General features: G+C 52.0%; 1 protein-coding gene across 3 annotated transcripts in view; it reads left to right on the forward strand.

The window, feature by feature from the left end:
• PRKAG2 (protein kinase AMP-activated non-catalytic subunit gamma 2) overlaps positions 1–14,151 on the forward strand; it is a 287,757-nt gene that overhangs the window by 71,088 nt on the left and 202,518 nt on the right. For all 3 annotated transcript variants that reach the window (XM_007469804.1, XM_007469805.1, XM_007469806.1), the window contains exon 2: positions 10,383–10,454. In XM_007469804.1, coding sequence (XP_007469866.1) covers positions 10,383–10,454 — 72 coding nt within the window. The remainder of the gene's footprint in view (positions 1–10,382; positions 10,455–14,151) is intronic.

The following is a 14,151-nucleotide window of genomic DNA, read 5'->3' on the forward strand; positions in this document are numbered from 1 at the left end:
AGCAGCCTGCACTGTGTAACCCCGCTTCAGGATTGCCAGGCTCCGGTTATTAACCAGCCTGTCTTCTGCATGGGAAAGGGATAAAGATGGCTCTCTAATTATAGGAGGGGCAGCTAGCGTCTTTGCAGAAGCTCCTCACCTGATTTCAGACCCAGGTGGAGCGTGGGAGACTGCCCTGGCTTCCCAGGTCAGTGGTTGCCCCGGGTGACGCCCTTGGCCTCTCCGTGGCCTTGATTGGTGAGGCCGGAGTGCGTCTTGGCCAGTGGTCCTGATGCAACCTAGTTCCGTGTGAGAGCTCACACTATGGGAAGGGCTGTCTTTTTTTTTAACCTTTTAAAAAAATTGACGTATGGTTGATTTACAGTGATTCAGGTGTGCAGCAAAGTGATTCAGATATCTATACATATGTATATATATATATTCTTTTTCAGATTCTTTTCCATTATAGGTTATTACAAGACACTGAATATAGTTCCCTGTGCTATACAGTAGGTCCTTGTTGTTTATCTAGTTTACATATAGTAGTGTGTATCTATTAATTCTAAACTCCTAATTTATCCCTCCCCTGCTTCCCCCTTTGGTAACCATAAGTTTGTTTGCTATGTCTGTGAGTCTGTTTCTGTTTTGTAAATAAGTTCATTTGTATCATTTTTTAGATTCCACATATAAGTGATATCATATGATATTTGTCTTTGATTTACTCCACTTAGTATGATAATCTGTAGGTCCAACCATGTAGCTGCAAATGGCGTTATTTCATTCTTTTTTATGGCTGAGTAATATTCCACTGCATATATGTACCACATCTTCTTTATTTATTCCTCTGTTGATGGACGTTTACGTTGCTTCCATGTCTTGGCTACTGTAAATAGTGCTGCTATGAACATAAGGGTGCATGTATCTTTTCAAATTAGAGTTTTCATCTTTTCTAGATATATATCCAGGAGTGGTATTGCTGGGTCGTGCGGTAGTTCTATTTTTAGTTTTTTAAGGAATCTCCATACAGTTCTCCATAGTGGCTGCACCAACTTGCATTCCCACCAACAGTGTAGGAGGGTTCCCTTTTCTCCACACCCTCTCCAACATTTATAATTTTTAGTCATTTTGTTGATGGCAATTCTGACCGGAGTGAGGTGATACCTCATCGTAGTTTCGGGAAGGACCTTCTTTTGTGTCATCCTATCTGGTCTTCACAACATTGCCCTGTGATACAGACGGCACTATAGCCTCATTTTACAGATTGAAAAACTGAGGCCCTTAGAGAATAAAATGCTTTGCTCCATGCCAGAGTTAGGGGAGAGCTGAGGGGAGAACGCGGTCTCTTGACCGCTCTGGTCTAGGGCTTCTGAAGCTACTTGTTGTTGAGAAAAGAGTTTACTGTCTGGTGCTGCTGTGGAGCTGGAGAGGCCACTGGGTGAGGAATTGGGGACAGCAGTGGGGCAGGATACTCCCTTAACACCAAGGAGGGTCAGGCTGCCAGATTTCTGCCTTTTGCACGGCCCAGGGCTTCTTTCTTGGGAGAAAGTCCTGCCCACCGCGGGGCCAAAGCACTTTCCCTCCCGTGGTTGGTCAGTAGGCATCACATGGGCACAAAGACCCAGGGTCGTTGGCCAGGGCAGCGAGGGAGCCCCCAAACAGCTATGTGAATCAATCCTGGGACCACCAGGTGAGGGGAGGTGGGAGGGTGGCCACAGGAGCAAAAAATAGTGGTTTTTTTTCTCTTTTATATCAGGAAGCCTCTCAGAGTGCAGTCAGAAACCATGATGTCTTCTGTGGAAAATAAATAATTCTGGAACTTCTCCAAGAGTTAAGTTTAGGCTTTTTCCCTAATTTGTCCCCTGTCCCTCCCCTGTTGCCGGGTTCCAGTGATTCTGGGTTCGTTCCTTATTTTTCTGAGAGTCGTTATGTAACATGAGTGTTCTCAAAGGCTCCAAGTGACCATGGCTCTGGTCACTACCCCCAACATTAGTACCAAGAATTGCCCGTTTGGTGGTTTTGAGGGATTGAGCAAAGCCAGTCCATCTGGAGACGCCTCCCTTGAGTATCCCATGTGAGGGCCTCACCAAGGCCTTCGCCACAATTCCAACAGCTCGGGTGCAGAGGAGGTTAGATGGTGTGAGCAACCCCCCCATGTTGGTGACAGGGAGTACGGGGGTCAGGGGGACAGGCAGGGCAGGGGGCCAGGTACCCTTAGTCTGAGGACACCACTCACGGCTTTCCAGAATCATGCTGAGTTGGGATGCACCTGGCATTTGTACTAGCGATCCATGTGCTTAAAATTGAGGGACCTCAGAAATCACCTGAGAAACTAGAGGGTTAGTACTTAAGAAGCAGATTGGGACACACATTAAGGCAGAAAGCCAGATATGTGTCTGGGTCCCGACCCGCTCAGCTAAGAAGCATCACCAGGGAAGCAAGGGGCACCCCCTCATCCCTCCGTTGGTGGAGCCCACACCATGTCTGGAGACTCTGCCCTGAGCTGGGAGAACAGTGGAGAGTATTTGGTAGTTTGGGAGATGAAGAAAATTATTTTGATGGCAAATCCTAGAAGATGAGAAGCATTTTATTCTCAGCCTAGCAGTGCTCCCTTAAACCGCTCCTGACCCCACCTGCTGTTTAGCCCAACAGATAAGAACAGAGAATGTCTGAGCTAACAGGCATCTTCTGAAATTATCTAGTTAAACCCTGTCATCTGACAGATGGAAAACTGGATTCAGACGTGCCCGAGATCTCCCAGATCCCCAGATAGGAAACCACAGAACTGGGCTGGAACCGGCCTTCCGGCTCTATCTCTGTGAACAAGTCGTGTTCTTATGTGCGGGGTGAGGGGTGCGGGCTCATCGACGCCCAGGCAGCGCCCTGGGTCAGCTGTCTGCACCCAGGTAGCCCCAGATGCCACTGATGGACACTCTTTGGGCTCAGGTCTGCTCAGCAGGGGAGGAACATGAAACTGTCCTCAAAGTGTTCCCTCCTCGGTAGGAGCCTAACGGCTGGTAATTGCACAGGAATGTTCTGTGGTCACCCTGACGTTTAAAACCCCTGGTTGGCCCTTAGGTGCAGGCCATGGCCCCTGACATTGGCAGCCTTTCTGTTTGTCCTGTGTGTGCACTTTCACCAGGGCTCTTTCTGGGGTAGCCCAGCTGCATCAACAAAGGAGTTTTGTAAGACAAAGCATCAGAAATGCTGAAAAGGCAGAACTATATCTGACCGATACACACCTACTGTCAAGGCTAAGACGGGAGTAAAAGAGCCCTCATTTCTCAAGAATTCACACATCAGTTGGTTGTAAACAGTGTCGAGAAATGTTGGGATAAGTGGCCGGGGAGTGGGTGAGCTATCAATAAGACCCCAAACTACACAAAATGTGGATGATCGAATTTGGTGGTGGGATGCTTGATACTTTTCTGTCCTTTGGAACATCAGCGTGAAATATTTCTTAAAATTTTTCTGTTCAAGTACAGCTGATTTACAATGTTGTATTAGGTGAGTTATTTTTAATTAAGAAGTAGACCCTAAAGAGACAGCATCACAGGCTGCCTTGGTAGCGAATCACGGAACTGTACAGACCCTCCTCCATCTGTTCTCTTCCCCTGTGATCTCACTGTGCCACAGAGACTCACTTTGCGTAGAAGAGCCCTGTATCTTCACAGCCTCCAATACCAAGTTGCTTTTTTTAGTCTTGTTTTTTTCAGTTTTTTGGCTGCGTTGGGTCTTCGTTGCTACGCGCTGGCTTCCTCTAGTTGCGGCGAGCGGGGGCTACTCTTCCTTGCAGTGCGCGGGCTTCTCATTGCGGTGGCTGCTCTGCGTGCGGGCTCTAGGCACACGGGCTCAGTAGTTGTGGCTCGCGGGCTCTAGAGCGCAGGCTCAGTAGTTGGGATGTACGGGCTTAGTTGCTCTGCGGCATGTGGGATCTTCCCGGACCAGGGCTCGAACCCGTGTCCCCTGCGTTGGCAGGTGGATTCGTAACCACTGTGCCACCAGGGAAGAGTCCCCCGGGTTGTTTTTTGTCACTGGGGCTGAGCCATCCCAAGGCGGTGGGAGGGTTCAATAGAAAGAGCTCTGAGCTGGGAGCGGGTGGACCTGGGTTATAGGGCCTGCTTGCTACTGTCTGGTTGTCTGGCCTTGGGCAAGTGGCTTAACCTCTCTGACCCTCCGTATCTTCATCTATAGACTGGGGTGATACCACTTGCCTTTCCTACTTGTGTGGGCTCCTCTGAGGACCAAATGAGGCAACAAATGGAAGTTTTAAGGACATTCTAATGGCAAAATAATGACAGCTCTGCTGCTGAGAACTTACTTTTTTGAGTTAGACTTTTGGCTTTTGCCTGAAATTCTGAAGAGGGGCAGGGATGGGGTATTAAGGTTGGCTCGCATCTTGGGAATTTTCTCAAACCTGGGGCTTTTCTCTTTTGTCCTGTTGCTTTCCTGGCAGGCGGCTTTATCAGCCCAAATCCTGAAAATGCACTTTCCCCAGAGACCCTGCTGTTTATCTCCGGAGCACGTGGTCAGGGTCTAAAATACAGTGTGTGCAGCTGAGGACAATCCCAGAGGACAGAGCGTCTCTTGGTGCCTCAGTGCGGCCCAGTGAACTGGCCACCCAGCACCAGGGAGGGTCTCAATACCTGCCAATGGGGAAGGAGAATTCAGGATGGCCAGATGTGGACAAAGCAGTGAGGGAGGCACAAAGCTCTGGTGGGCGTTTCAACTTTAGAAACCCCGTGAGCAGGGTGAGCTCCCGGCGCCTGGCTTTCTGGAATGGCAGCTGAGCTGAGAGGCCAGGTCCCAGTCATTCCACCTGCTAATAGTCTCGTGGTCACCGCTGCAGTCGGAGGTTTTCCCGCACCAGCCTCCACGGTGCGCACTGTTTCCTGGTGAGCTCGGGGAGGTGAGAGCCGAGATCAGAATCGTGGAATGTGGGATGGGGGAGCCTTCCAGCAAAGTCCACTACTGGTGCCAAGGGACTTCTCTGTGAGGATGCTTGACCGAGGAAAACTCAACACGCGCTGCCGTGGTCGCCTATGTGGCGCCCTCCTTGTCTCGCTCTGGGCGGGACGAGCATCAGGGGACCAGCCGCAGGCCCGCCCAGGGCTCCAGGCAGCCTGGGGTGGGAGCGAGACCCGCATCCTGGTCTCGGCTCTTTCAAGACCGCCTTGTCCTGAGTCACTTAACCGCCAGGACCTCAGTCGCTAGAGCATGATGGTTCCATGAGGAATAATCGAGTATGTGCAACAGGGCTTTGGTGTGTAGAAACTGCTCTGCTGAACAAAAGTGAGAGGGTAATGATTATTTGAAACCGCAGAGGAATGTTCTCATTAAAATAGGAGCTAAGCGTCCACACCTGGTTCCTCCTCTTCCTTAGTGACCTGCAATCTCGTGGGGTCTGCCCGTTCGCCGCCCCTCCTGCCCATCAGCACAGGCGTGCAACCCCTACACGTGCTGCCGGGGCAGGGGCTGCTTTGTCCAGGAGTTGATTCAGTCACTTCTGCACACCTGCTGCATGTGGCGCAGAATAGCGAGATGAATGCTTTCCCCTCACCCTTGACCGGTTCACAGTCCAGTTAGAGAAATAGACTGATAAATGATATTAAGATAGCACGATAAGTCCTGCAATAAAGGTAGTCTAAGGTACTGTGGTAGCACAGATAAGAGAAGAATGAATTCTGCCTGAGGGATTGTATCTGAATTGGGCTTTGCATGACAGTAGGAGTTCACCCTGTGAGCCAGGATCTTGGGGCTGGGAGCTGGAGGCAAGTGGGCAGGAGGAAGGGGCTCCAAGCTTCAGAGAGGCGGCCAGCTCCGTCCTGCAGAGACCCAAGTGAAGCGAAGTCTGTTCTCCCAGGAAGGGGTTGTACGGTTGGCGAAGGGTGACCTTGAACTGAGGAGCTGAGACAGCATTCCAGGCAACGTGTCCACAGACACACAGCTATGTTTAAAAAGCTATCAAGATCCTGCCTGGGCTCTTGCTGCAAGAAGGAGAGGGGGTGCAGAGCACATCAGAAATAAGGCTGCAGAGGTCGGCAAATCCGCGGGGCCTGTATTGCAGCCTGCAGGGCCCGGCTGAGAGCTCCTGACTGTGAATCACCCGTGGGAAGCTGGTGGCTCCCCGCCTGGGCTGCCGGCTGAATCACCATGAAGCCTGCACTGCACTGCAGACCAATCGACTCTGTGGTGGGACCCAACTCCCGAGGTGCAACCAGCCTGGGATGCTGAAATAAACCAGCACCAGAGAGGCTGAGTCTGGAATCTGCCTACGTAAGAGATCGCCAGCAAGTCCCAGTGGACTAGGTGTGGGAGCCATTACCTAGGCTATGGTGGAGGCCCTGGGGCTTTAGGGCAGAGGCCAGAATAATGGGGCCACGGTTTTAGGAATCACTGTTCTAGCAGAGGTTTGCAGATAGCTTGAAACAGGCTAAGCTGAAAGATTAGGAGAACAATTAGGAAACCCAAAAGAGAGCTGGGCAAAGGAGGGTGCAGACATGGACCCCACAGCAGAGGGGTTGGGAGGGTGGAAGGGGATAAAAGAAAGATTAGGTGCACAGGAAACTACAAAACGTTGCTGAAAGAAATTAAATGGAGAGACCTCCCATGTACATGGATTGGAGACTTAATATTGAGATGGTCATACTACCCAAAGTCATCTACAGGTTCAATGCAATCCCTATCAAAATCCCAATGGCATTTTTTTGCAGATATAGAAAAATCCATCCTAAAATTTGTATGAACTCTCAAGGGACCCCAAGTAGCCAAAACAATCTTGAAAAAAAAAAAAAGAACAAAGTTAGAGGTCTCACACTCCCTGAGCTCAAAACTTATTACAAAGTTACAATCGTCAAAACAATGTGGTACTGGCGTAAAGACAGACATATAGACCAATGAAATAGAACAGAGAGTCCAGAAAGAAACTCTTCCATACGTATATGGCCAAATGATTTTCAGCAAATGTGCCAAGACCATTCACTGGGAAAAGATAGTCCTTGCAATACTTGGTGCTGGGAAAATTGGATATCCACGTGTGGAAGAATAAAGTTGGACCCTTACCTTATTATACAATATACAAAAATTACGGTAGTTCCCCTTATCCACAGGGGATATGTTCCAAAACCCCCAGTGGATGCCTAAAACCATGGATAGAACTGAACCGTGGATACTATGATTTTTTCCTATACATACATACCTAGGTTAAAGTTTAATTTATGAAGTAGGCTCAGTAAGAGAATATCCAAATTGCCAGTGTCACTCCTCTTGCACTTTGGGGCCATTATTAAGTAAAATAAGGATCATGTGAGCATAAACACCGTGGTGCCGCAACAGTCGAACGGATAACCAAGACGGCTACTAAGTGACTGGCGAGGGGGTAGCACATGTACTGTGTGGATATACCGTGGACAAAGGGATGACGACTCACGTCCCAGGCAGGACAGAGCAGGACAGTGCAAGATTTCATCAAGTTATTCAGAATGGCACGAAATTCAAGAAACAAAATTGTTATGAATTGTTTATTTCTGGAATTTTGAATTGTTTACTTCTGGAATTTTCTTTTTTTTTAATTTTTATTTTATGTTATTATTATTATTTTGGCCATGCTGTGAGGCACGTGGGAGCTTAGTTCCCCAGCCGGGGAACGAACCCGTGCCCCCTGCAGTGGAAGCACAGAGTCTTAACCACTGGACTGCCAGGGAAGTCCCTGGAATTTTCTTTTCTTTTTTTTTTTTTTCCTTATTTATTTATTTATTTGGCTGCGTCAGGTCTTAGTTGCCGCATGCAGGGTCTTCACTGTGATATGCGGGGTCTTTTAGCTGCGGCACGTGGACTCTTAGTTGCGGCATGCATGTGGGATTTAATTCCCTGACCAGGGATCGAACCCGGGCCCCCTGCATTGGGAACATGGAGTCTTAACCACTGGACCACCAGGTAACTCCCTGGAATTTTCCATTAAATACTTTTGGACCCTGGTTGACCTCAAGTAACTGAAACCTTGGAAGGCAAAATTGCTGATAAGGGGGGGGACTTCTGTAACTTAAAATGGATCAAAGACTTAAATATAAGGGCTTAAACTGTAAAACTTAGAAGAAAACAGGGGAAAAGCTCCATGACATTGGATTTGGCAATGATTTCTTGGGTATGACACCAAAGCACAGGCAACAAAGTATTGATAAAAATATCAACAGATAAATTGGACTACATCAAAATTAAAAACTTCTGTGCACCACAGGACACAATCCACAGAGTGAAAAGGCAACCTACAGAATGGGAAAAAAATACTTGCAATTCATATATCTGTTAAAAGGTTAATATCCAGATGATATAAAGAACTCCTACCAACTCAGCAACAAACAAGCTGGTTAAAAAATAGTCAAAGGACTTCTTGAATAGACATTTTTCTAGAAAAGATATACAGATAGCCAACAAGCACAAGAAAAGATGCTCAACATTATCAATCATTGGGGCAATGCAAATCAAAACCACAGTGAGATACCGTCTCATACCTATTAGGATGGTTACCATAAAAAACAAAAACTAAAATAAAACAGAAAATAATAACAAGTATTGGTGAGGATGAAATTGGCACCCTTGTGTACCATTGGTGGGAATATAAAATGGTGCAGCTGCTACGGAAAAAGTATGGGGTTTCCTCAAAAGTATTAAAAATAAATTACTGTATGATCCAACAATTCCACATCTGGGTATATACCCGAAAGAAATGAAAGCAGGGTCTCAGAGAGATTTGTACACCCACTGTATTAGTTTGCTAGGGCTGCCGTAACAAAGTACCACAGACTGGGTGGCTTAAACAACAGAAGTTTATTTTCTCACAATTCTAGAGGCTAGAAGTCCAAGGTCAAGGTGTCGGCAGGGTGAGTTTCTTCTGAGACCTCCTTCTGTGGCTCATAGATGGCCACCTTCTCTCTGTGTCTTCATGTGTCTTCCTTCTGTGTCTGTTTCCTGATCTCCTCTTCTTATAAGGACACTAGTGCTACTGGATTGAAGTCTTATTGGAAGGCCCATCCATATGACCTCATTTTAACGTAATTACCTCTTCAAAGACCCTCTCTATCTGGGAATGCAGGGCTGGCATCGTTGTCGGTTTTTTTTCGGCTGCGCTGCGTGGCTTGTGGGATCTTAGCTCCCTGACCAGGGATTGAACCCGTGCCCTCAGCAGTGAAATACAGTCACATTCTGAGGTAATGGGGGTGGGAACTTCAAACCTGTGAGTTTTGAGGGGTACGCAGTTCAATCCATAACACCTGTGTTCATAGCAACATTATTCACAGTAGCCAAAGGGTGGAAGCACCCTGTGTCCTTTGATGGATGAACAGATAAACAAAATGTGGTCTATCCATGCAATGGAACATCATTCAGCCTTTAAAAGGAAGGAAATTCTGTTACACGCTACAACACGGATGAACCTGAGGACATTATGCTAAGTGAAATAAGCCCGTCACAGAAAGACAAATACTGTACGATTCCACTTACATGAGGTCCCTAGAGTTGTCACATTCATAGAGATAGAAAGTAGAATGGGGACAGGGGGTGCCAGGGGCTGGGGCAGGGGGCTGGGGGGTGGTTGTCAAATGTATATGGAGTTTCACTTTGCAAAGGGAAGGGCCCTGGAGGTTAGTTGCCCAACAGTGTGAATGTGCTTAACTGCACTGAACTGTACACTTAAAATGGTTAAGATGGTAAATCTTGTGTACATGTATTTTACCACAATAAAAAAGGAAAAAAGAAAAAAACCAAAAGGTTAGGGATGCAGGCAGCTTCTCCCAGTGGAGGACTGCCCAGGTGCGGTTCCTGCCCAGGCATGGAGGTGTCCACCGGGCAAGACACAGGAGGAAAGGGGAGCAGGGTGAGGGTGACGTGATGACTTCATTTTAGACACCACGAGTCTTTGGCGAGCTGCTCCCCCCAAGGCCATCTCTCTGGGCCACGATGTCATCAGGCCTTTCTGACCGCTTTGCCCCAGCGGCCAGCCCTCCCACGCGGCCCTGCCATCTTTCCAGGAGGACACACTTCCTTGGGCCACATTCGTGTCATGAAATGAAGTCCTCAGCGCCGCGGTGGGCTTTGCCCTCCCCTTTTCTGCTTTTCCTCCCTTGCTCTCTTCCTCCTGCCCTGCGGTCCCGGCCTCTTTTTCCTGCTCCTTCCCCTGGGGGGACGGGAAGGGAAGCTGGAGGCGGGTCCGGATCTCCGAGGGGGGCCAGCACGTCTCCACCTCTCCTTTCACCTTCTTGGCCCTCCGTGTCCTCCCTGGGGCTTGACATTCAAGGAGGTCTCAGGGAGGGGGTGGTGATACACACGGAGAGCCAGGAGCGGCCCTGCACGAGGCCAGATGGGCAGCTGAGGGTCCAGGTCATTGACCATGTGCTCTCTTTCCTTCCTAGGACCTGAGCTCCTTGGCCATGCCGCTCCTGGATGGAGACCTGGAGAGTTCAGAAAAGCATCCTTCTCGTAAGGTAAGGCACCTTCCTCACAGCTTCTCACGGCTCACCTGAGGTGCCACTGAGGCAGAACTCCCTCAGTGCGAGCCCAAGACACATCCACCCGTGCTCCCACCTGTGCTCTCAGCTGTACATCCACCTGTGCTCCCACCTGTGCTCTGACCCGCGCTCCCACCCGTGCACCTGGCTCTGCCGAGCCCAGCCTCACACCTGCCAGGCTTCACGCCTTTCTCTTCTCTCCTCTTTCCTCTGGGCTCGTCTGCGGCCACGGGACTCCCCAAAGAGGGCAGAGGTGATGCCAAAGAATGACAGTGAGCTTAGCATCCTGAGCGCCCGAGGAGCTGATTAGCGAAGAGAGGAGGTTGGAATCATCAGTGAAAGCGGGATGTGGAGACCAACTGTCTCCCCCGCAGTCGGGAGCCCCTTCTCCCTACCCGTTCCTCTCCCTTTCGTCCTCTTTCCCCCTTTCCCTTTCCTCTCTTTAACCCGCATTCTCCCCTCCCCCGCTGGTCAGTTTTTCCTCCAGAGGAAGCTGGAGCCGTGGAGGGCAGGCAGCCGAGGAGTGCGCATCCCGGGGTGGGTGGGTTGGCCATGGCAAGCAAAGGGAGGTCAAGGTGGCCCGCGGTCAGGGTGAGTGTGGGGCAGATGGCTGGGGCGGCTGGTGGGCCGAGGCTTCGGGAGGGGCTGCCGTGGGCAGTGTCTGAGAGCAGAGACAAGAGTTAGGCTGAATTCTTTGGCCCTGGAGGCTCCACGTCCCTCATCCCACCAGGCTGATGGGAAATGTGAATCTCCATCATTATTGGGACTTCCTTCCTAGATTGTGCAAAGGTCCTGGGGTCCCATGCAGCACCTACACTTGGGTTTTAAATGAAGAAACTGGACCTCAGGATGGTGAAAAGACTTTCCCACAGTCATAGGGCTGCTTAGTAACTGAGCCGGCTTCAGTCTGGGTTGCTTGGTGCTCAGCCCAGTGTGCGTTGCTCTGCGTCTGGACACCCTGAACTGGGGCCAGTGGTGCAGGCCATGCAGGGAAGTGTCCTCAGCCGGGCAGGTACCGCACAGAGGCTTTCTGCCCTTTCTGGGTCATCTCTGCATCTTTGTACCCTGTGACTAAGACCCCCATCTCCTTAGGGGACTGAAAACCCTCAGGGACTGCCAAGCTGAATGTGGACTGGACACTTGGCGGCCTCCTCTCCTATCTAGGTACCACTCAGAGTTCAGTGGAGGGGCCACAGCTGAGCTCCCCTTTATGGGTGTTCTTGACTCAAGGATGCCAACCCTGGGACTTCCCTGGCAGTCCAGTGGTTAGGACTCCGCGCTTTCACTGCTGAGGGCACGGGTTCGATCCCTTGTCGGGGAACTAAGATCCCACAAGCCACGCAGCGCAGCCGAAAAAAAACAACAACGATGCCAACCCTGCATTCCCAAGCATCAGTTGATATGGGAGCTGCCTGGTGTTCCCACCTGTCCCCTTTCCTGGCTCCCCTGTTCCCAGAGGTGGCAGCTCTTTGTTACATAACACATCTCGGTACAAGAGCTTCATGGTCATCTTGACTGTGCACAGCTCTGTGTGCAGCTCCGGGGCCAGTATTGGCAGGAAGGTCAGTGCCGTCGACGTCCCTGGGATCATTCAACACCACTGTGGCCACTCTGGGTCAGCCAGCATGGCCTGGCCTGGGGCAGTCTGTGGAATGCCCAGATGACCACAGGTTTTCCTGTCTGTGTCCCTTGATCCTGGGATGGGGAGCCCGGCTCCTTTGTTCATTTTTCCTGGCAACTTCTCTTCTGTGTGACCCGGGACAAGATATTCTCTGTGAACCTGTCTCCCCATTGGCAAACCCGGGCTCGTGGCGGTGCTCACCTCTCCTTATGAGGATTCAATGAGCTTGTCGATGGAGCAGACGTAGAGCAGTGACTGGCCCGGGACACGTGCCCAGGGGCAGTCTGGGAATGCAGGCTTGGCCTCAGGACAGCCCCCACTTCGGAGCACCGTGAAGGGGTGCACCCATGACCCATTTACCTGAGCCGTCGGGAACGTGGCATCTGGCCAGGCCTTAGACGTGGCTCGGACCCTCTTGTCCACTGCTGGCCGTGTGTACTGTTCCTCCATTCCCTCGGCTGAGAACGCCAGCCCCTTTCTGTCTGGAGCACACAGGGACTCAGCCCGGAGCTGCGCACCATCAGCACACTGGCCCCGAGGGCACTGGCCGTGTCCTGCATCCCAGGCACAGCCTCCGCACCTCCCCAGCCTGAGTCGGGCTCCACAGACCCTCACCTCGAGGTTTTGTCCAACTCGGCCCCCCTTTCCTGGCGCCCTTCACCTTTAACCCCTTCGCCCCCACCCATTTCCCTCAAGCTCCCGAGGGGTGCCCGGTGCCCAGCTGTCGGTCACCGTCGAGGCCAGCCCCGCGGACCCCTCGCCCACCTTCACACGTGCAACCCTCTTCCTCACTTTCCTGCATCCTCGGGGCTGAGACCAAGCACCGGGTGGCCTGGCCCTGGCCCCCGCGGCCCTCCCTGCAGTGGCGGACAGAGGTGGGCCTGGAAGCTCTGCTCACCGAGGCCTGAGAGCCCGCCCCGTAGCTCTGCAGAGCCGGCAGGCACTCGGGAGGCTCTGGGCCCTTCGTTCACGTTCACCCAAAGCCAGGGAGGCGTGCCGTTACGTTTGGCAAGGTGTCACTTTACTGCAGCTTGCTAAGAGGCGCGGGCTCTGTCCCCAGTGGCTGCGATCATGCCGATACCCACGCCACCCCTCCCACCCTGCAGGAAGCAGACCCGGGGGCCCAGCGCCACCGCCCCCTCGCCAGGGTCAGGGCGGGAGACACGGGGGACAAGGCCGGGATGGGCCACAGCCACCACTGTCTGGCCGTGTGGGGAAAGGGCCTGCTTTCTGGAGCCCCCTCCTGAAACCTGATGGCTGAGTGCCTGGCCCTTTTGGCCTGCAATTCTGAGCCCTGAATTGGAATCAGTCCCAGTGGGAGAATCCTAGGGCTCCCCTTGCCCGCCAGGTAAGGTTCAAACCGGCACCCAGGCCCTTCGAGACTGCCATTTGGCTCAACCTGCCCCAGTGACCCGTCCGCGGTGGCCCAAGTGAGTGGCTGTCTGTCTGTCTTCCCGGCTCCAGCTCCTCTCTCCCCCCGACCCTGGGACACCTCTGCCCATCGGCCTGTCCACAGCCCGTCGGCTTTCAGCGCCTTCCCTGCTTCAGGGCCCCGTGATGGGCAGTGTCTCCCTCTGAAATCTCTCCCCATCCGGGCCACTCTCAGGGCAGCCCTGTCTTGCCTGCTGTTCTCCAGGGTCTCGCGGGGACCCCATCCTTGCCCACGTCTTGTTCCCTGCATGCAGTGAGCGTCAGCTTTGCTCAGCAATCCCTCCTCCCTAGGCAGAGCTCACTGTGCAGTGTGAAGGGGATGGGGCAGCAGCGGAGCTGGCCTCCTACTGTGACTCCCTCCCTCTGCCTTCAAGCTTGACCTTGACTCCTCTTCCGTTTCACGTGGCCATTTCCGCTTTTCTCGGGGGGTGAATGGCGTGAGGGTCAAGGCCGTGGGCCTGAGGTCCCGCCCACCACTTACCAGCTTTGGGGCCTTCACTCAGCCTCCAGCCAGCGCCCTCTCTGAGCTCCGGGCTCAGTGGCACCCAGAGGGTTATGGTGACAGGCCACTAGAACGTCTGCCCTAAATGACCGTGTCCCCCCCCCCCCCCCCCCCCCCCC

This window comes from Lipotes vexillifer, unplaced genomic scaffold, assembly GCF_000442215.2.
Source record: "Lipotes vexillifer unplaced genomic scaffold, Lipotes_vexillifer_v1.1 scaffold472, whole genome shotgun sequence".
NCBI classification, from domain to species: Eukaryota; Metazoa; Chordata; class Mammalia; order Artiodactyla; family Lipotidae; genus Lipotes; species Lipotes vexillifer.